This window comes from Myotis myotis, unplaced genomic scaffold (assembly GCF_014108235.1).
Source record: "Myotis myotis isolate mMyoMyo1 unplaced genomic scaffold, mMyoMyo1.p scaffold_m19_p_20, whole genome shotgun sequence".
In the NCBI taxonomy this organism is placed as follows: domain Eukaryota; kingdom Metazoa; phylum Chordata; class Mammalia; order Chiroptera; family Vespertilionidae; genus Myotis; species Myotis myotis.
The window spans coordinates 480,197-500,658 of record NW_023416325.1 but is presented as its reverse complement, the minus strand read 5'-3'; the positions used below and the strand labels follow the sequence as shown (position 1 = coordinate 500,658).

Below are 20,462 nucleotides of genomic sequence, written 5' to 3'. Positions count from 1 at the left end.
AGGAGAAAGGAAAGCTGAGAGGTCCGGGGCTGGGATGGGCCTGGCTGTGGGTGGGGACGTCCCAGGGCGGGCAGCGGAAGTGTCAGCAGAAGAGGAGGGGCCGTGCTGAGGCTGAGGTGGGAAAGGACTCCAGTAGCCAGAGCCTGGGTGTCTGGCCTCTGGGATGAGAAGGATAGAGCCAGGCAGGGGGCGGGCACCGAGGCCTGAAAATGGAGCAAGGGTGGGGGCCGAGGCAAGTCCTGAGCTGGCAGGACACCAGGAAGGTCACAGGATCAGGGTAGGGACTCAGGTGTCCCTGAGGCCCTGAAGAGGGTACTGACTTCCAGTGACTTATCTCTCCTTTACCCTCAGGTGTGTCAATGCCCCTCCCTTGAGCAAGGGCCAGCCAGGCCTACTGGTCGGGGGTGGGAGGGGACAGACAGACAGACAGCTTACTCCATGCTGCCAGGTGGGACCCAGGCCAAGCCAATGGGCACACTTCCCCACACCCCCAGGACCGTTCCAACTTCAGCAGTCAGCTGGAAGGGTTCCCGGGGGGTAGGCCACCTGGCCCTGACTACCTCTAGGTTGGGATGCCTGTGCCTTTAAATTCTCAGCAGGTTGAAGCGGCTGATGACATCACTGGTTCCCGGGAGCAGAGGAGCTGGAGCCGGAGCCTGTGGGAGCCCGGGCTGCCAGGGGCTGCAGACATGGAGGGCCACAGCAGCAGTGGCAGCAGGAGGCCAGGGACCCTGGCTGGCCTGGGCCCCCTGCCCATGCCCCACGGGGCTTTCCAAACTGGAGCACCCTCCAAGGTAAGACCCTTAAAGCCTAGCTTCTCCATTCCTGGTCCTTGGTCCCACACCCCCCACACACACACTGCGGGCACCCCAGTGCCCCTGGCTGAGGGCTGGCACTTCCCGCTGTCCACTGAGCAGGGCTGGGTGAACAGGGTCCCCTGGGGCCTGCGGGGCCGTGATGGGACATCCGGCGAGAAATGGAGTTAGCCCTCTCCAGGAGCCCCCAGGAGGACACTGGGCTGGTGGTGCTAGGGGACCTAGCTGGGCTCCAGCTCTGCTGTGTGACCTTGGGCAAGTTGCTTGTTCTCTCTGAGCCAATGCAAAATGAGGAGGCTTGTCCCCGAAGACTAAAACTGTGACATCTGGGATGTCTAAGTTGTTAGTGCTGGAGGCGGTGTGGTGGTTGCTGCTGGTGGTGGTGGTGGGTGCACAGTGGGATACCTGAAGCCAGGGAGGATGCCCAAAATGCAGCCTTAAAGGGCTGAGTTTGGGGCGGGGGGGCTGGTGGGGAGGTGGAGGCAGAGTTTCTGGACCGAGAAGGGCACGGGATGCAGGCAGACCGCGTCTCTGGAGGCAGGCATGGGGCCACCCCAGGGCGAATGTAAATCTTCTGCCCTCGCTGGCAGAGGACAAGAAACAGGAGACAGATGGGGAAGAAAAAAAGAGGTCCCTCCAGGGGCCGGGTGACCCCCATTCTACCTGCTGGACAGAAGGAGGCTGCTTGCCGGTCCTCACACGTGGGAGAGAAGGTGAGGAGGGTAAGAGGGCATAACCTGGGCACAGAGAGGTGTGACGCCAGAATCAACAGAATGCTGGGCTTGCTCTGAATGTTAGAATCTCACTTGGCGAAGAGAGACTATTCCGTGGGGCTCAAGTAGAATCCTAGCAAACGTTGGGCTCATAAATGCAGGGGGGAAAAAATGAGACTAAGGTATTCCAGGAACCAGGTGTGGCCAGGGACCCTTCACCAAGCTCCTTTGTTTTACAGACAGGAAAACTGAGGCCCTGGGTGAGGAGGTACTTGGCTAAGGTCGCACAGAGCTGGGCTTGGGATAGACATGGCCATGCTCAGCCCGAGCTCTTGCTCCTGCATGGGGTTCTGGGGATGGGTGAGGAGGACAGAGAGGGCCGTGACCACGGTGTGAAATGTGTGCTGGGGGGACCTGAGGGCTCCTGGGAGCTGTGGAAGAAGGAAGGGATTGAGCAGGCTGGACCTAGGGTGTCCAGAGCGAGCAGATATGGGGTGTCAGGTCAGAAGCCCTTGACCATGGGAGCAGCAGAGATGGCAGGGAATTTGCCCAGGAAAGCCGGCTCCAGCCCCCCCAACACTCCAGGGTGGCCAGGGAGTGGGTGCCAGCCAGGAAGGTTCGGACTACACTCTGCCTCGCTGGAGTCAGGCGTCTTAGTTTCCCCCCCGCCCCCTGACTCTGACAGAGGTGTCAGAATTGAGGGAGGGGATACGGTTCAGTGTCCTGTTTCCCTGCCAAAGAGAAGCTGATTTGCAGCAGGATGGATTGAGGTAAGACATGAGGAAGAACTTCCTTGGAAAGCTGTACCTTTCTTAGCTAGATGGAATCTTCTGGGGTCTCACACAGAAGTCGGGGCCCAAGCCACTGGCTAGGGTTACCCTGTGTCTTTACCTTGTCCTCTATAAGGTGGACTCGAGTTTTCAGCTCCAGGCCAAAGAGAGCGCAGTGCCAGTGCCCCTGGAACCAAGGCTGGCTCTGGCACCTCTGGGGCCACGTGCTGCTGTGCCACCTTCCTCGGAGGGGCCAACGCTGGCTCTGGCGTCTCCTCGACCCCTCCTGGCTCCGCCGTCTACCCCTGGAGGGCAGAACACAGCTCTCACCTGCCACAACTCCAGCCCGGCCCTGGCATGCGTGGGCCAGCTGGTGGTGTCTGCCGCTGCTGCGCCGAAGCCTCTTCCAGCTCCATCAGGCTCCATCTTGGCTCCAGCATCCCCGGGGCGGCTGGTGATGTCTGTCCCAAACGCGCCACGGCTGCCCCCAGCCACCGTGGCGCCCAGGCTGGCTCCAATGTCTAGGGACCAGAAGCAGACAGTACCTGCCTCTGTGAAACCCAAGCCAGCACTAGCCACTTCCGGCCTGAGCCTGGCCCTGGCGCCTGAGGAGCAGCACCCACAGCCTCCCTCCAGCTCTGCCCCAATGCCCAGTCCAATTCTGTCGCCCTCTCAGGAACAGACCCTGGCTCCAGCATCCATGACATCAGCCCCGGCCTCTGTGGGACCGACACCAGCTAAACAGAGGGATGCCCCCGCCCTTAGGTCTCTCCCCCCTTCTGAAGGGCATCGCCAGCCTCCAGCTCAGGCATCCAGTCCTGTAGCCTCCCCATCTTTGATCCAATCTCCCCCAGACCCCCGGCTCTCCCCCTCCTTCAGAGCCAGGCCCGAGGCCCCCCGTAGCAGCCCTGAGGATCCTGTCCTGCCCCGGCCAACCCAGATGCTGCCCCTGGATGTGAGCCAGGGCCCTGCAGAGGCTGGCACCCGCTCCCCAGGACTGCTGTCCCCCACCTTCCGGCCAGGGGCCTCCTCAGCTCAGACTGTGCCCCCGCCTCTGCCCAAGCCACCCCGGTCTCCCAGCCGCTCCCCCAGCCGCTCTCCCAACCGCTCCCCCTGTGTGCCCCCAGCCCCTGAGATGGCCCTCCCCAGGCCTGGCACCCAGGGTGCAGGGCCTGGTGGGCACCTGAGCCCCAGCTTTCAGCCCCGAGAAATGCCAGCCCCAGTCACCACCTCATCTTCTACACCCACCTCATCGTCCTCCTCCTCTTGGTCAGCTCAGCCCACCTGCAAGAGCGACCCCGGCTTCTGGTGAGGGGGCCTCCTCCAAGGAGGAGTGTGGGGGCTTGAGCCCTGAGATTAGCCATCCTTCTGTCCTACTTTACCTCCCTTGGGAAGCATCCTCAGGGTGCTGGGCCCACTCGGGGACACTCAGAAGACAGTATGCCCTTATCTCAATCGATTTCCCCTGGGAGAGTCTGGAGGGAGGGATACGGGCCCACTGAGGGTCCTTCTGAGGGCTTCCACCCACACCTGCCTCAGTTTCCCTCTCCAGAAAGAGCCCTGTGGGAGGGAGATGGAAGATGAGAGGGTGGCGCCCAGCAGTAACCCCTCCTATTCTGCGCCCCCCCCCCCCCAGGATCACTGTGGTCACGTGGAATGTGGGCACCGCCATGCCCCCTGACGACGTCACATCTCTCCTCCGCCTGGGCGGTGGCAGCGATGACAGCGACAGGACAGACATGATCGCCATAGGGTGAGGGGACAGGATGGGTGCCCCCTCCCCCCAAACCCTCGCCCACGGGAGGGGCTGCTAGGGCGTCCTTCAACCCTACGGCTCACCTCACCCCGCACCCCAGGTTGCAGGAAGTGAACTCCATGATCAACAAGAGGCTCAAGGACGCGCTCTTCACGGATCAGTGGAGCGAGCTTTTCATGGGTGCGCTCGCGCCTTTCAACTTCGTGCTGGTAAGGCCTCCCTCGCCCTCCGGATGGGCAGAGACCCCGGGAGGCCGGCCCGATGGGTCTGTGGGAAGGGAGGATGGAGGAGCAGACCTGAAGGACGGGCCCGGGGCGGGGAAGCGGGGAAGCGGGGGTCGGGCCGCGCCCCTCGCCAAGCCGCCTGCCCCGCAGGTGAGCACCGTGCGGATGCAGGGCGTCATCCTGCTGCTGTTCGCCAAGTACTACCACCTGCCCTTCCTGCGGGACGTGCAGACCGACTGCACGCGCACCGGCCTGGGTGGCTACTGGGTGAGCGCGCGGGAGGCCAGGTGCGGCCGGAGCCCCGAGGGGTCCGTGGGTGCGTCCTCAGGCGCCCCGCGCGGTCACGGGCTCCTCCCCACACTGCAGCCCTTACCCTGAGGCCCGCCGCTCCCCGGCCCCGCCCATCATTTCAGCCTCTTTTCTAGACCCCGCCCCCTTTCGGTCCTTGCAGGTGGGGGTCCCAGGGCCCTGCCCCCTTTCCTAGCACCCACCCCTCTCCCAGCCTCCTCCGCGGGGCTGGGCTGTCCCCGCCCCCCTGTGCGTCCCGCCCGGTGCCTCGCCTCCTGCCGGGACCCCGCCCGTGACCTGCCCGACGTTGCCTCCCAAGGGCAACAAGGGCGGCGTGAGCGTGCGCCTGGCGGCCTTCGGGCACATGCTCTGCTTCCTGAACTGCCACCTGCCCGCGCACATGGACAAGGCCGAGCAGCGCAAGGACAACTTCCAGACCATCCTGAGCCTCCAGCAGTTCCAGGGGCCCGGGGCGCAAGGCATCCTGGACCACGAGTACGGGCCGGGGCGGGGCGGGCCGGGCCGGGCCGAGTGGGGCCTGGGCGGGGCTGGTGGCGGAGCGTGCCCCCTCATGGGCAAGGAGGAACTTGATACCGTCCTGGGTGGGCCTGGAGGGGCAAGGCGGGGCTGATGAGGTGGGTCACCCGTCTAGGAGCCGGAATGCTGGTAAGTTTGATGGGGCCCGAGCCTGCAGGGCGGCGCATTGCTGAGGGTTAGAGCCGTATTGAGGGTCTGAACCTAGATTTCCAGACGCACAGCTCACTGCTACTCCGTGGCGGGCTGGGGGTTATGCGGCCACCCAGCCACTTCGCCATCGCTAGGGGCATCCAGCGCTGTCGGGTTGGATGGGGGTGGAGAAGGATCTGGGTTGGGCTCTTCCACCCCCATGGACCCCACTGACAACCCCTCCCCCCCCAACAGCCTTGTGTTCTGGTTCGGGGACCTAAACTTCCGCATCGAGAGCTACGACCTGCACTTTGTCAAGTTCGCCATTGACAACAACCAGCTCCACCAGCTCTGGGAGAAGGATCAGGTGCGGAACCCCAGCCTGCACCCCCAACACCCCTAGCACACTTGGAGCCCAGGCTATGGTCTTCGCCCTCACCTGCCCTGCCCAAGCTGTGGTCCAATTCTTCCTTTCTGGACCCTCACAGCTCAACATGGCCAAGGACACCTGGCCCATCCTCAAGGGCTTCCAGGAGGGGCCCCTCAACTTTGCGCCCACCTTCAAGTTTGACGTGGGTACTAACAAATACGATACCAGGTAAGCTCTGCTCTGGGCTGAGGTGGGGAGCTGTGGGCTGAGGTCTTCAAGATAAGGACGCCAGGGAAGAGGGACGGGAGGCAAGGCTGAGGGCTGTGCCTCCAACCGCTGCCCACCGCAGTGCCAAAAAGCGGAAGCCAGCCTGGACAGACCGTATCCTGTGGAAGGTCAAGGTTCCCAGTGGAGGCCGAAGCCCTTCCGGACAGCAGAGCCACTGGCTCCAGGTGACCCAGCATAGCTACCGAAGCCACATGGAATACACTGTCAGTGACCACAAGCCTGTGGCTGCCCAGTTCGTCCTGCACGTGAGTCCTGGCCTCACCCTCTTCTCATGACATCCCCAAGCCCCGCTCAGCATTCGACAGCCCACCCCTCGTACCTGCCCTTGGCCGTCCCCATGTGTTGAAGCCGAGTGGGAGTGGGTTATGATCTCCGTTGTCATATGAGGAAACTGAGGCTCAGAGACACAGCATCTCGTGCCCAGGGTCACACAGCTGGTGAAGGGAAAAGTTAGGAATTGAACCCAGGTGAATCGGGTTTCAGAGCCCAGGCCTTTTCCACTAATCTGTAACTCCCTTCTTCCAAGAAAGGTTTAGGGCAACGTATGATAAAATTCAAACATATAATAAGGCCAGCAAACTCAAAATGTTTACTTTAACCCCATGCAGCATTTATTCATACTTATGTTATTTTTAATCCTTACCCGAGGATATTTTTCCATTGATTTTTAGAGAGCATGGAAGAGAGAGGGAAAGAGAAGAGAGAGATACTGATGTGAGAGGAACACATTGATTGGTTGCCTCCTGCACGTGCCCTGACCAGGGCCTGTGCCGGGGAGGAGCCTGCAACCAAAGTACGTGCCCTTGACCGGAATCGAACCTGTGACCCTTTGGTCCACAGGCCAACGCTCTATCCACTGAGCCAAATCAGCTAGGGCTATTTTTTTTTTTTTTTTATGAACCATCATAACATATGGCATTATAACATGCCAGGCATTATAAGAGTAAGGTAGTTACGGGGAGAGGGCGTAGAGATAGAAAAAATGCAAAGCTAAACTCTGAATAGTTACTGTAATTGAGTATTGTGTTGAGGGTTGAGGCCCTAGTTGCCAATGTAAAAAGAGGAAATGCAAGAATGTCAGAACTGGACCCAGAGACGAGGTAACCCAACCGGATAGGGAAACTGAAGCCCCTAGTGGGGTAGACACGTGCCCTGAGTCGCACACAGGCTCAATGGCAGAGCTGGGTAGATTCCATCCTTCCAGCTCTGAAACCCAACGCGAGGCTCTCCGATCTCTTGATCTGATAAGGGGGAGCCCAGCAGGCCAGAGAATGTGTTCCTTGATAACTCTGTCACATGGTCGGTCAGTGGGACATTGGCCAATATTCGCAGCTGGGAAAGACAATCTGCCTGTGTCTGGCCTCCTGTGACCTTTGGAAAAGGGCTGAGGTGTGAGGTTTAACCCTCACCTCGAGAACCACTCCTTTTGGATGTCCTTCCCTGAGCCTCCCTCCTCATCCGGGACTCTGTCCCCTGTAAACATTGCCCGTTGAGCACTGACTACATGCCAGGCCCCTTGTGGGACACCTGACATATGTCATCCCTTTGAATGCCTTGAGTAGGCCCTGCGATGTCCAAATTCTCCTCCCAGTTTCCTTACCAGGAAAACGGAGGCTCAGAAAACTCAAGCCTCCAACCCAAAAAGCAACACTATTAGAATGAGGGTTGGGGGGTGGGGAGAGGGAGATGGAGGAGTGTTAGCGGAAGTTTTGATCCTGGAGGCCGTTCCCAAGAGCCCAACCTGGCCAGACTGGCGATTTGGAGCCCAGGGGCAGGGAGAGGATGTGCTGTGTTGGTTTTTTTTTTTCTGGAACAGTTTGGCTCCGAAGCCGCGGGAGGGAAACCTGAAACCAGATCAACAGGAAGCAGACAAAAGACTGAGGCTGGCACCACTGGAGTCCTTCTCTGAGGGACAGAGGAGGGGCCACTACCCTGGCCACCTGCCACCCCGGCAACCCCACCCATGCGGGTGACCCTGGGAGGAGGGTGCCCGTGGCTATAAAGTGTCTTTATGGACTGATGGCAGGGTCATCGTCACCTCCTTGCTATTCGGAAGGGGAAGCTGGGAGTTGGGTTGGCTGGGGGCCTTCCTTGAGGTCACAGAGCAAGCGAGTAGCAGAGCCTATAGAAGTGACCTGAGGTCTCCAGCCTTTTACCCAGGCTTTTCTGGCCCTCTCAGGGGTGTTCGGCTTACCCCGGCATACCCAGCACATCGTGTCTCCCTGACTAGCACATAGGCAAATCGCTAAGTGGGCACCTGCTGTGGACTGGGAAGTGTATGGGACGCTTCACGAACGGCATCTCATTGAATCTGCCGAACAGCTCCAAGAGTTCAGTAAGATCATCCAAGTTTATAGACAAGAGCCCTGGCATTCAGAGAGGTTGTAAAATTCACCAAGCTCTCGCCGGTTTGGCTCAGCGCAGAGAGCGTCAGCCTGCAGACTGAAGGGTCCCTCCCAGGTTTGATTCCGGTCAAGGGCACTTGCCCGGGTTGCAGCCTCGATCCCCAGGAGGGGGCGTGCAGGAGGCAGCCTGTCAATGATTCTCTCTGTCATTGATGTTTCAATCTCTCCCTCCATCTCCCTTCTTCTCTGAAATCAGTAAAAATATATTAAAAAGAAAGTAAGAAAGAAAAAGCTCACCAAGGGTCCTGTAGACTGTCAGGGATAGAGCCAGGGCCAAACCCATGGTCTACGAACTTCAAAGCTGTGTTCTCATTCACTGCTTAAAGAGGCTCTGAGCAGAAAGAGCCCTGGGCTGGGAGGCAGGAAGTCTAGACCTGCTCTGCCTCAGTTTCCCCATCTCTGCAGTAGCTTCAAAGGCCCTTATCTCAGCCTATGTGTGCTGGCTCAGGCCCAAGGGTGCATGGAATGCTACAGGGTCTTCCCTAATGTTGCCCCCGCCCCCGGGCAGTTTGCCTTCAGGGACGACATGCCCCTGGTGCGGCTGGAGGTGGCAGAAGAGTGGGTGCGGCCGGAGCAGGCTGTGGTGAGGTACCGCGTGGAAACCGTGTTCGCCCGTAGCTCCTGGGACTGGATCGGCTTGTACCGGGTGAGCAGGGCGAGGTGGTCAGTGACTTGGGGAAGGAAGGGCCTGGAGTAGAGCAACTGGGTACCCAGGTGGGATCACGGCTTCTCCAGAGTTTGATGTCACCCAGGGAGGCTGCTAGGGTCAGGCCCTCGGGGTCAGAGCCCTGATTCCTGTCACCCCAGGTGGGTTTCCGCCACTGCAAGGACTATGTGGCTTACGTCTGGGCCAAACACGAGGATGTGGACAGGAACAACTACCAGGTACTCAAGGGAAGCGGGGGGAGGGGAGGAAGACCCCGCTGCCTTTGGGTGGGGGGAGTGTTCTGTGGCTACCGCTCTGACCCCATCCTTGGCTTATACCCTGGGCCCACCAGGTGACTTTCAGTGAGGAGTCGCTGCCCAAGGGCCACGGAGACTTCATCCTGGGCTATTACAGCCACACCCACAGCATCCTCATTGGAGTCACTGAGCCCTTCCAGGTGAGTAACCAGACTGCAGGGCCAGGGGTGCCAGAGATCCGGCCTCTGCATTTAAATAAATATATATATATTGATTTCAGAGAGGAAGGGAGAGGGAGAGAGAGATAGAAACACCAATGATGAGAGGGAATCATTGATCAGCTGCCTCCTGCATTCCCCCTACTGGGGACCAAGCCCACAACCCAGGCATATGCCCTTGACCGGAATTGAACCTGGGACCCTTCAGTCCGCAGGCTGACGCTCTATCCACTGAGCCAAACCGGCTCGGGCACGGCCTCTACATTCTGCTCCGTGGCCCCCTACACGTAGCCTGACCTCTCCGGGTCTAATGAGGAGAAGCTGGGGGTTGGGGAGAAGAAGTCGGTGGCCGGTTGGGGGTTGGGGCGCTCCAGCGACCCACCTTCCCGCCAGATCTCGCTGCCTACCTCGGAGTCGGCCAGTAGCAGCACACACAGCTCAGGGACCAGCTCGGAGGAGGAGGATGACAGCACCCTGGAGCTCCTCGCACCCAAGTCCCGGAGCCCCAGCCCTGGCAAGTCCAAGCGGCACCGGAGCCGCAGCCCGGGCTTGGCCCGCTTCCCAGGCCTGGCCCTCCGGCCCTCCTCCTGTGAACGCCGGGGCACCAGCCGCAGCCCCTCGCCCCAGAGCCGTCGCCTGCCTTGTGTGGCCCCCAGCAGGGGCAGCAGTGATGGAGGCACCCAGGGCTGTAGTGAGGAGGGGCTCTCTGGGCTGCCTGGTCCCTGGACCCTACCCCCAAGTGTGCCTCGAAGCCTGGGCTTGCTGCCTGCCTTGCGCCTAGAGACTGTGGACCCTGGAGGTGGTGGCCCCTGGGAACCTGACCAGGAGGCCCCAACCCCCGACAGCCTGTCTCCCAGCCCTCAGGGCCGGCAGAAGCTGGAGGAAGGGGGCCTGGGGCCCTGAAGCTGGGGTGGGCTCCCACTCTGGCCCAATCTGTAAACCCACCTGCCCCCCTCCTGCTGCTGCTCCAGCTTTCTCCACACCTGACACTCTGTCCCGGCCAGGGGTGGCCAACTGGGGTCCCTCAAACTCAGTCCTGACACCTCAACTGTGACAATCAGCAAAGCCCTACCTAGGCCCCCATCTGGGATGGGAGCAGGGCAATCCTAGAGGTCATTGATTAGGAATTAAATTCTCTAGCCTTGCTCTTGATTCCTTCTTAACTTGTTAGCAGTCTGGGGGGGGGGTGGGGGTGGGGGAGTCAGAGAAAGGGACTCAAGGAGAGGATGTACGCATCTGACACGCACCAGGCACCAGCTGTATACATTACACATGCCATCTTTAATCGGCACCACAGCCCTGAGTGGTGTTGAGTCCAGTGCAGTTCTTAGTCCCATTTCACAGGTGAGCAAACTGAGGCCTCCAAGAGGTTGCGGGAGGCCTCTCAAAATCAGACACCTGAGCACGGTTTGGCAGTGCGTTGGAGGGAGGGGATATTTACTAGGTCCTAAGCGCTGGCCATGCATTGGCTCACTTAACCCTCAACAGCCCTCTGAGGTAGGTATGTCCTGTTTATCCTGCTCTTTTTTAAGGAGGAAACAAAGGCTCGGGTTGGGGGAGGAGGTCCCTTGCTCAAAGGCACAGGGAAGATTGGAATTTAGGGTCGGGGCAGAATGAGTGGGCCAGCAGCTGTTCAGAGAAGGGGTCTCCCGGGAGGAGGGGAGCTGGGAAGTCGCTCTCTAGTGCCCCCGATCTTGGATTCAGACACAGGCACTTCTGTGGCCTCCCTCATTCCCTGCCTGCTGCCTCGGGCCTCAGCACGCAGGCGCTCAGGTTCCCCTGGGCAGGACCCCGAGACGGGTATTCCCAGTGCAACATGAACGCATGTGCGCCTCCTCCCAGTACCTCCCGAGGAGGCTGCTGCAACTCGTTACCCCCGCCCCGTGCCCATCTGGAGTGAAGTGCCCTGGCAAGGCCCAAGCCCAGGGCATCGGAATGAGCCTCCTGAATACCACAGTCCAAGCACAGAGGGGTTGGGTCACCAGCCCAAGGTCACCCAGCACAGCAGGAGATCTAGTCCAGTGTTTGGGCCTCGGCCCCCTGGTGAGAGCCCCGCTTTAGTGTGACACATGGAAAAGAGGCTGAGACCCCCGGGGCCTAGCAAAGCCACAGGCAAGGTCCAGTCCAGGGCCGTGAAAGCTGGAACTGACGTCACTGGTTCCAGGATGTCTGCTGCTCTTGGGTCCTCAGAGCTGCCTGGGTCTGCTGCAGGCACCGGTCATAGAATGACATGGGGGCCTTCAGGGGCTCCAAAGGCCGTGCCTGCCCCTCCTCTGTGCCTGTGCCCCTGAGTCTCCTCTGCTGGAGTCGCTGTAAGTGCCGAGCTGACACCCTGATGGCCCTGGGGCCCCTGGAACAGCTGCGGGAAGAGGAAAGTGGGGCAGGCAGTGACGGCTGCCAAGGACTCCACCCTGCTCTGCGGACACAGGAGCGGAGGCCGCGGGGAGCAGGGCTGGAGAAGGGGAGGGGGTGGTGATACCAGAAGGGGGCAGAATAAACCAGCCCGACACCCAGAGGCCGGGGTTCTGCCACTGGCCCGCTGCAGGAACCTGGGCCAGCCTGGGCCGGTTTCCTCACGTGTGAAATAGGAAAAGTAGCACGGGGCAGGCTTGGAGAATCAGACTCGAAATGAGATTGTGAGTTAAGCAAGCGTTTTAACGACGCGTCCACGGGCCTTAGGCTGGGTGCACCTCACACACGTACCATTTCCTTGGCTTCTGTGACCATTTTACACATAAGAACATAGAGGTGTGGAGAGTTGACCCAACTTGTCAGGTCACATAGGAAGTAAATGGCAGAGTCAAGATGCAGCCCAGCCTGGCCGGCGTGGCTCAGTGGTTAAGCATCGACCCATGAACCAGGAGGTCACGATTCGATCCCGGTCAGGGCACATGCCTGGGATGTGGACTTGATCCTCAGCAGGGGGCGTGCAGGAGGCAGCCGATCAATGATCCTCTCTCATCCTTGATGTTTCTATCTCTCCCTCTCCCTTCCTCTCTGAAATCAATAAAAATAATTAAAAAAAAAAAAAAAGATGCAACCCATGTGGGCCAACTACAGAGCTGACCCGAGGCGCCAGGGGGTAGGGAGAGGACAATGGAGCTCAGAGGCCCCTGACCTCTGCCCCATTAACTTGGCCCAGGTGCACCAGGCGGGCACAGGCTACCCCACCCCCTCGGGAAAAGTGCCCCTCCCTCCTGGCTCTGCTCCCACTTACTCTTTGCTCTCAGCACAGTCCAGGGGAGGGGCCAGCTTGAAGCAGGTCGTGCCCAGCAGCTCCCAAAGCATGTTGGCACCTGCGAGTGGGCTGTGGAGCCTCAGGGATCGTGCTAGTCTGAGGGCAGAGGCAGGCTCAGGCTGGGGAAAGGCCTTGCCAGCCAGGTGCCCCTTCCCAGTGCCTGGCAGCGGGCAGCCCACCCCCAAGGGTCCCAGCAGGCCTCACCGGCGTGTGCAGTTGCAGTGGAAGAGGGGCTCTCGGGCACCGTTGAGCAGCTGGAACTTGGTCTCCTGGGGCCCGATCTGGTACTCACACCTGTCCAGGTGACGGAAGCTGCGGCAGGCCTGGCGGGCGACTGGGGGCGGTGTGGTGGTGAGGGGAGCCCAGTCCCCCAAGGGGGCCTCTCCCCCCATGCCACTGCCATCCAGAAGAAACACCAGCACATGGGCTCAGTCACACACACACACACACACACACACACTGGGGTCCAGAGCGCTGAGGGTGTTCAGAAAAGGCCCCCTGGAGGCAGAGGCTGCTAAACTCGGCTGGAGAGAGGACGAGGAGGGGAGAGTGCTCCGGGCAGAAGGAACAGCATGTGCAAAGGCCCAGAGGTGGGAGAGAGCAAGTTGCTTTTGAGGAACCAAATGAAGTTTGTGAAACTCAAGTTTCGACTGAGGCGTAGGTTTCTCAGAACCAGTGCCCGAGGGCCCTGGGGTGTTGGGACATTGTCAGTTCAGGTAACAGGAGCCAAGGTGGGGGCTCAGAGGGCAGTGACATTGCCGAGTTGGAAGCTTATGGAAATCCCTCTGGCTGCAGTGTGACTTGAGGGAAGGAGAGAGACCCCGGGAAGAGCATGAAGCAGGAAAGGGAGTAACACAGACGCCCTCCCGCCACCGCCTCCCCCCTCCCCTCCCTCCCCGCCCCAATGCACAGAGTCCGGGACACCTTCTCACTTCAGGACCCCCCCACCCCCACCCCTGAGGTTAGGTTCTGAGCTCACCCTGAGGTTTTAGGGCACCCGGAGGCCCCTGATGGCCCGAATGGGTGACCTCCAACAAGGCTGTGGGGGCCAGATCAGGCCTGGGGGCAGCAAGGGGGGCCTGGAGGGCTGCGGCATAGTCTTTGCTGGAGGCTGGGCTCTGGGGGCTGGGAGTCAGGGCCATGGCTGGGGAGCGCCAGGAGGTATTGTAGAGGGTCTTTTGCTGAAGGCGGGCAAGGGGGATGGAGCCGTACGTCCTACACCTAGGAGGTGGCAATTGAAGGCAATTGGTAACCCAGAATCCCCGCTTCCAGAAGCTCCCCACCCCCCTTCATCTCTATGGAGACCAAGGCTCGGTCAGCCCCACCCCTCATCCGACTGGGTTGTGTGGGGCAGGGGAGGAGGGGGCCTGGGGGGGGATGTTTGCCTCCTGGGTCCCACCCTGAGGAGAGGACAGAGAGAACGACGAATCATTCCCTGGAGGACAGACAAGCAGCCGCCCTCCCTGAGAAAGGGCGCAGAGGAGGCTGATACGTACCCGCCCCACCAGTACCAGGCCACACACGCCTCCTGCTCCTCCAGCACAAAGCAGGGTGTCTCCAGCACATTGAAGAACACCACACCCACAAGGTCTGAGACGGAGTCCCGCTGGCTCTGCAGGCACTGCCGGAACCTGCCACAGAGGCGGCACTCAGGTCCCCGGGCCCCAGAGGGCCCCCGGCTCCTCCCCAAGCCCACCAGCCACTACCAGCAGGTGGCATGGGTCCAAGAGTTCCTTTCCTTGCCCGGTCAGTGTGGCTCAAGCGTTTGAGCATCGACCTACAAACCAGGAGGTCAGGGTTCGATTCCCGGTCAGGGCACATGCCCGGGTTGTGGGCTCCATCCCCAGTGTGGGGTGTGCAGGAGGCAGCCGATCGATGATTCTCAACATTGATGCTTCTCTCTCTCTCTCTCTCTCCTTCTCCCCTCCTCCCTGAAATCAATAAAAATATCTATATATATAAAAGCCTAATGTGCAAAGTGTCCCCTCGGGAGTTCGACCAACTGGGAGTTCGATCACTTGCTATGACGTGCGCTGACCCCCAGTGGGCAGCGGGGAACAAAGGAAGGCCCCTGCCAGCAGCTGGCAGCCAAGGAATGGAGGCCCGGCTGGCAGCTACTAGGGACCCTACCCATGCACGAATTTCATGCATTGGGCCTCTAGTATTTTTTTTTTTTTTAAATGAAGAGTTTCTTCTCCACTCAGCCCTCAGCTTTCCCACTTGCGTGGTGGTTCCGGGCTGTCTGAACCTGTTAAGATGCTCTGGAATCCCAGTCTCTGCACCCAGGAGCTGAGTAACTCCGCCCCAGCCCCCTGCCCACTGCCCACCTGGCATCGCAATCGCAGTGAGAGATGGTCTGTAATCGGTAGTTTTGGATGCCGTAGTTGTACTGGAAAGGCGAGATGCTCTGAGGGCAGTGGTCATGCTCCCGGCAGCAGAGGTCGGGGCCCCGGAAGACACCTGTAGGGAGTGGAGGGGGCACCAGCTCATCAGGGTCCCAGGAACCACACACTGGCTATGCCCATGTGATGTTGGGACTAGAGACCCGGTGGCCTCAGGCAAGTCAGTCTCCCTCTATGGGATTCACAGTTTCTTTTTTAAATTTATTTAATATACTAGAGGCCCGGTGCACGAAATTCATGCACTCCAGGGGGGCTGGGGGGGGGGTGGCGCGGGTGTCACTCAGCCAGGCCTTGGGAGCCCTGTATAATAAAAGGGAGCCTTTGGGCCCTAACAGGTTTGGCTCAGGGAATAGAGCATAGGCCTGCGGACTGAAAGGTCCCAGGTTCGATTCCGGTCAAGAGCATGTACCTTGGTTGCGGGTACATCCCCAGTAGGAGGTGCGCAGATGGCAGCTGATTGATGTTTCTCTCTCATTGATATTTATAACTCTCTATTCCTCTCCCTTCCTCTCTTTAAGAAATCAATAAAATATATTTTTTTTTAAAAAGGGGAGCCCTTGGGGGATGTCCAACTGATGGTAGTTGGACATCCTTAGCGCTGCCGTGGAGGCAGGAGCGCACTGACCACCAGGGGCAGCTCCTCCATTGAGCGTCTGCCCCCTGGTGGTCAGTGCGCATCATAGCAACCGGTCGTTTGCTGTTCGGTTGATTTGCACATTAGCCGTTTATTATATAGGATTTTTGTTGATTTCAGAGAGGAAGGGAGAGATAGAAACATCAATGATGAGAGAAAATCACTGATTGGCTGCCTCCTGCACACCCCCTACTGGAGATTGAGCCCACAACCCAGGCATGTGCCCTTGACCGGAATGGAACCCTGGACCCTTCAGTTCACAGGCCAACGCTCTATCCACTGAGCCAAACCAGCTAGGGCAGGACTCACAGTTTCAAAGCTTAAAGAGAGCACCCAGGCCCAGCCTGTGCTGTGCAACTTCAAATGCAGGGCAGCCTACCCAGGAGCCCAGGCCCACGGAAAGGTCCGCCTGGGAGGAACTGTGGAGGCAGACCCACGCTCACACCCAAATACCATGATGAGGCCATGGATGTGTGTGGAATGGAATGACAAACAGGCAAGTGCAACCTTGGGTGCTGGCATGATGAAACATGGTCAGAAGGCCAGTTTGCCCCAGCTCAGGAGCCAAGTCCTGCCCTGGCCCTCCGCACACACACACAGGCAGCTGTGCTGAGAGTGCAGAAAAGCCATCGGAGCGATAATGCCTTTTACGGAGTGTTTCGTAAGAGCCCAGCTTCCCACACGCAAGCCCGCGGCAGCCCTGCCAGACAGGTGTCACTTCATGATCCTGGTGAGGGAACAGGTTTGCAAGAGCGTGATGTGCTAAACTGGTATTTGAACCCAGGCCCTTGGGCCTCGGCGTCCACCCCACTGGCCATTCTCTGCTCACAAGGCCTCCTCTTAGGAAATGGCGATTTGGTTCAGCTGGCCCCGGATCCGCCCCAGCCTGTCCCCTCCCTGACGGTGATTAACGAGGACTCCCAGCGGTGAGTAGGACCTTTCCCATCTATGACGCCATCGAAGCCTCCCGTGATGAGACGGAGGGTCACCCTCATTTTACAGATAAGGACACTGGAGTTCAGAGTGGTTAAGTCACTCCCTCAAGGACACACAGCCGGGGAGAGTGGAGGCCAGGGTGAAAGCCTGAACTTCCCCCACCCCAGTACCCAGCCCACACCCCCGTGGCTCACCCAGCTCCGTGGAGTTCCCAGCAGAGTCCCCAAAGCCACACCACAGTGTGCCGGGCATGGTCCAGCCTCTCTTCTCCCGCGGGTGCCCCGCGCTGGGTGCTCCACGCTGCCCTGCCGCTCGCTTCTCCCTCGCTCCTGCTGGCCTCCCGGCAGCCGGTGGGCAGGCCCCCCACTGGCTCCGAAGGGTGGCCAGGGCTCTCCGCAGCTCAGCGCCAGGGCTGTGGATGAAGGAGTCCCGGGAGATCTCGCCCGCACACAGGGCGCTGAAGGCTGCAGTGAGCTCCGGCTCCTCCTGCCGGCTACATGCCTGCAGCCTCCCGTGCCCATCCCAGTGGGCATGGAACACAGCCAGTCCCTGCGCATCCTTGCCCAGGAAGCTCAGGGACCCCGAGGGGCTGCCGGGGACGGACCTGGCCAGGTGGCAGGAGGTGCTGTGCCAGCGGGGGGCAGGAGAGCCCTCTAGAGCAGCCCCCAGGCAGCTCAGCACCCCCAGCAGCCTTCCCAGCAGCCTCATCCCGCCCGGCCCGGCCCCGTCAGACAAAGCGGCCGGGATGGGATGCCTCGCCCTGGCGGTCCTGGCCGGCCCGGCCCACGAGGCAGCCGCACAGGAGCAGAACGGAAACGGTGCCCGGCAGACCCGGTGCAGCGGGGCCAATGAATGAAGCTTGGGGAGGGGTAGGGAGGAGGTTGGCGTATGGGGTGATCTCAAGCTTGTAACTGAATCCACTGGCTGGACAGGCCGCCGATTGGCTGAGAGTGCACTCGCCGAGGCCCACGCCCCCACTCACCTCGGCTTTCTCACTGCCATCCAGTCACCTGCTAGCAGCCTGGCCTGGACAGGGACTGTGGGAGCCAGAGCCCTGGGCCCCGGGGCGGGGCCAGGAGAGGTCTACACCTCCTCCCTGGGGAGGGAGCGGGCTCAGGGGCTTCGAGGAGGCTTCTGGAACTCATCCTCATCTCCCTACCCCAGTGGAGGCTGCCACATACCCCGCCTCCATGAAGCTGCAGGGCCATGCATTGGGTGAAAGAGGTGAGGGCAGGCCTGAGGCTCTGTGGCCACAAACTCTCCCTCCCCCACCTCCGCCCCCCAAATTCTGGGAAAGGGTGCAGGTGTGCCCGGACCTGGCCACCTAGGGCACTCCCTCCAAATCCTGGCTCTTGGCATAGCCAGGGGTCAGCGCCCCAGGGATTCCTGGAACTCCAGGCAGAGGTCGAGTTCAGAAGTCATGCCCCTGGTCTAATAGACAAGTAGACAGAGACACAGCCAGAGCAGGACGTAAGAGCAACATGGGGCAGATGTTGTTACGCTTTCCTCATTTTAAAACAAATTTCCTCTTTTTGCTTCTCTGATTGGGTGTTTTCTGCTACCTTGGCCTCCAAATCTCTGATTTGATCCTCTGCTTCATCCAGCCTACTATCATTCCTTCCAGTGTATTCTTCATTTCAGGTATTGTATTCTTCCTTTCTGACTGGTTCTTTTATATGGTTTCTAAGTCCGTTTTCAAGTCTAAGTTCCTTGAGCATCACTATAACCATTTAAAAAAAAAAAAAAAACTCTATATCTGGTCAGTTACTTGCCTTCATTTCATGTAGCTCTTGTTTTCTGGAGCTTTCTCCTGTTCTTTCGTTGGGGGCATGTTTCCTTTTTCTCCCCATTTTGGCTGCCTCTTTGTGTTTGCTCCTAGGTATCGGGTAGACCTGCTATGACTCCCAGTCTTGGGAGGGTGGCCTTAGGTATTTGATGTCCTATGGGACCCAGAGGCACAGTCTCCTTTATAACCGGGGTTGGGTGCTCTAGGAATGTCCCTTGTGTGGGTTACACGGGTCCTCCTCTTGTCATTGAGTCCTTGATTGTTACTGGCCTGTTTGTGGGTGGGGTCCCACAGGCTGGCTGACTGTGAGGATCAACCCTGACGACAGCGTGTGAGCTGCTGTGCAGGTGTTGGCCACCCGAAGCAGAATAGGTTGACGCTCAACCAGCTCCGCAGGGCCAGGTGCCCAAAGTTCTCTGCTTATCCGCCCTGTCATTCCACGCAGGGCTCTTTGGCGGAGGTTGGAGCCTGCATTTGTTTGTAGGCTTTCACTTAAGAGACCTTAGCTCACAGCCTCTCCCCTCTTGGGACTGACCTGGCCCGTGGGGTCCTGGAGAGGCCCTGGGAGTCTAATTCACTCAGCAGGATGAAGAGGGTGGGCAGGGAGCATAACAAGGAGGATCAAGAGGCTCAGAGGGAGGTCTGACTGCAGAACGTGGCCCCTGCGAGACTAAATAATAACTCCCCCATATCTATAGCAGAGGACTCAGGTTTCTGAAGCACGGTTTTATCTGTGAATTTGCCCAAGGTCAATGGCAGAGGGGGACTGGAGCTAAGACCAGGCCTTGAGCCTCTTGACACTCAGGGTTCTCCTTGCTGCTCTGGGATTTCGACTAGAGGGCTCAGGGAGCAGCCCCTTTATGCCCAGACCTGGAGATGAAAGCAGGAAGGCCCGCCGGACAGCACCGTGGGCCCTGCCCGAGCGCTCAGAATTTGGTCCGGTCTCTGCTACCACCTAGTGGGCACCCAAAGCCAGCACCACCTCGAGAAACTCCTGAGGGAGTTTGCCCCTTTCCTGGTCCCTTCTGGCCCCTGCCTGGTCTTTCTTGTCTACCCTCTGACTCACTGTATGATCCTGACAAGCCCTTTGCCTCTCTGGCTCTCAGTTTTCTGTCTTAGAATAAGCGTTCTCCAAAGAGCAGCAGTCCTGATCTTTCCAAAACACAAGCCCGGCCAGGTCTGTCCCCTGCCCCTCTCCCGGCCACCAGGTTGAAGCCGGTCCTGCCCTGCAGGATCTGAGCCTGGCTGACCTCCCCAGCTCCCCCCTTCTCTGCTGCAGCCACACAGAGCTACTCTTCTTCCCTCCATCACCAGGCCCTCCTAGGCCCTTTGCACATGCTGTGCCCTTTCCCTAGAACACTCTTCCCTCCCCTTCACCCAGCTTGTTCCTACTCGTCCTTCAAGCGTCGGTTTAATCACCTCTTACAGGAAGCCCTCCTACCTGACACCCCCAATCAGGGTGGGCAAGCGTCCTTTAGGTCCCCACTGAGGATGATTGAAGTCTCAAATGGGATACGACCCTGGAAGAAGTCAAATAAAATAGCAGCCCATTCAGGTCAGGGGACTGGAGGGGGGACACTGTGGGGAGCCATGGGCTCAGGGTTCAAACACCTGATGTCCCACCCAATGACTCCACCTCTCCGAGTACCTATTTTACATGTGAATAAATCAGATCCTGTCTGCTCTAGCACTGAACAGAAGAACTCTAATGTGAGCCATAAGTGTACTTTTAAATCATCTAGCCACCGTTTAAAAAGTAAAAGAAACAGGATAAATAAATTTCATAATACATTGTAGACGATATCCATGTGTAAAGTGTTATTTCAACATGTAATCAGTATTTATAAATCATTAATGAGGTCCTTCATTTTACATCCTTTTTTAATATACCAAGTCTCGGACATCTGGAGGGTATTTTGTACTTACTGTGCATCTCCATTCGGATTCCACATTTCAAGCACTCAGCATCCACCTGAGGCTAGAGTCCGCTGTCCTAGACAGTACAGCTCTGCGAGATGTTTACATGGGTGTGTATGTAAATATTTATGGA

At 59.0% G+C, this 20,462-nt stretch overlaps 3 protein-coding genes across 10 annotated transcripts in view; 2 read left to right on the top strand and 1 right to left on the bottom strand.

The window, feature by feature from the left end:
* The first annotated feature begins 127 nt into the window (after positions 1 to 127).
* Positions 128 to 10,542, top strand: INPP5J (inositol polyphosphate-5-phosphatase J). 6 transcript variants are annotated; one of them, XM_036353691.1, is made up of 15 exons: positions 128 to 277; positions 597 to 794; positions 1,406 to 1,528; positions 2,435 to 3,606; positions 3,935 to 4,051; positions 4,155 to 4,268; positions 4,434 to 4,545; positions 4,886 to 5,061; positions 5,488 to 5,599; positions 5,721 to 5,830; positions 5,952 to 6,135; positions 8,804 to 8,941; positions 9,103 to 9,180; positions 9,294 to 9,398; positions 9,810 to 10,542. In XM_036353691.1, exons 1-15 carry the CDS (start codon positions 164 to 166, stop codon positions 10,317 to 10,319), a joined length of 3,363 nt encoding a protein of 1,120 aa, XP_036209584.1. In that variant the 5' UTR covers positions 128 to 163; the 3' UTR covers positions 10,320 to 10,542. The 6 variants fall into 6 exon arrangements, with proteins under 6 accessions (XP_036209584.1, XP_036209582.1, XP_036209587.1 ...); XM_036353689.1 differs by having other exon boundaries at positions 129 to 277; positions 4,155 to 4,263; positions 4,429 to 4,545; XM_036353694.1 differs by having other exon boundaries at positions 129 to 351; positions 600 to 794; positions 4,155 to 4,263; positions 4,429 to 4,545.
* A 136-nt stretch (positions 10,543 to 10,678) lies between these two features.
* Positions 10,679 to 17,745, bottom strand: PLA2G3 (phospholipase A2 group III). 3 transcript variants are annotated; one of them, XM_036353698.1, is made up of 8 exons: positions 17,609 to 17,745; positions 16,821 to 17,038; positions 14,982 to 15,114; positions 14,151 to 14,285; positions 13,634 to 13,875; positions 12,859 to 12,988; positions 12,634 to 12,750; positions 10,679 to 11,775 (listed from the first exon to the last, which is right to left on the bottom strand). In XM_036353698.1, exons 1-8 carry the CDS (start codon positions 17,626 to 17,628, stop codon positions 11,568 to 11,570), a joined length of 1,203 nt encoding a protein of 400 aa, XP_036209591.1. In that variant the 5' UTR covers positions 17,629 to 17,745; the 3' UTR covers positions 10,679 to 11,567. The 3 variants fall into 3 exon arrangements, with proteins under 3 accessions (XP_036209591.1, XP_036209589.1, XP_036209590.1); XM_036353696.1 differs by lacking the exon at positions 17,609 to 17,745 and having other exon boundaries at positions 16,821 to 17,570; XM_036353697.1 differs by lacking the exons at positions 12,634 to 12,750; positions 17,609 to 17,745 and having other exon boundaries at positions 16,821 to 17,573.
* Positions 16,447 to 20,462, top strand: part of RNF185 (ring finger protein 185) — a 32,735-nt gene continuing 28,719 nt past the window's right edge. The window contains exon 1 of the mRNA XM_036353702.1: positions 16,447 to 16,616. The gene's annotated coding sequence lies outside the window, so the exon portion shown is untranslated. The remainder of the gene's footprint in view (positions 16,617 to 20,462) is intronic.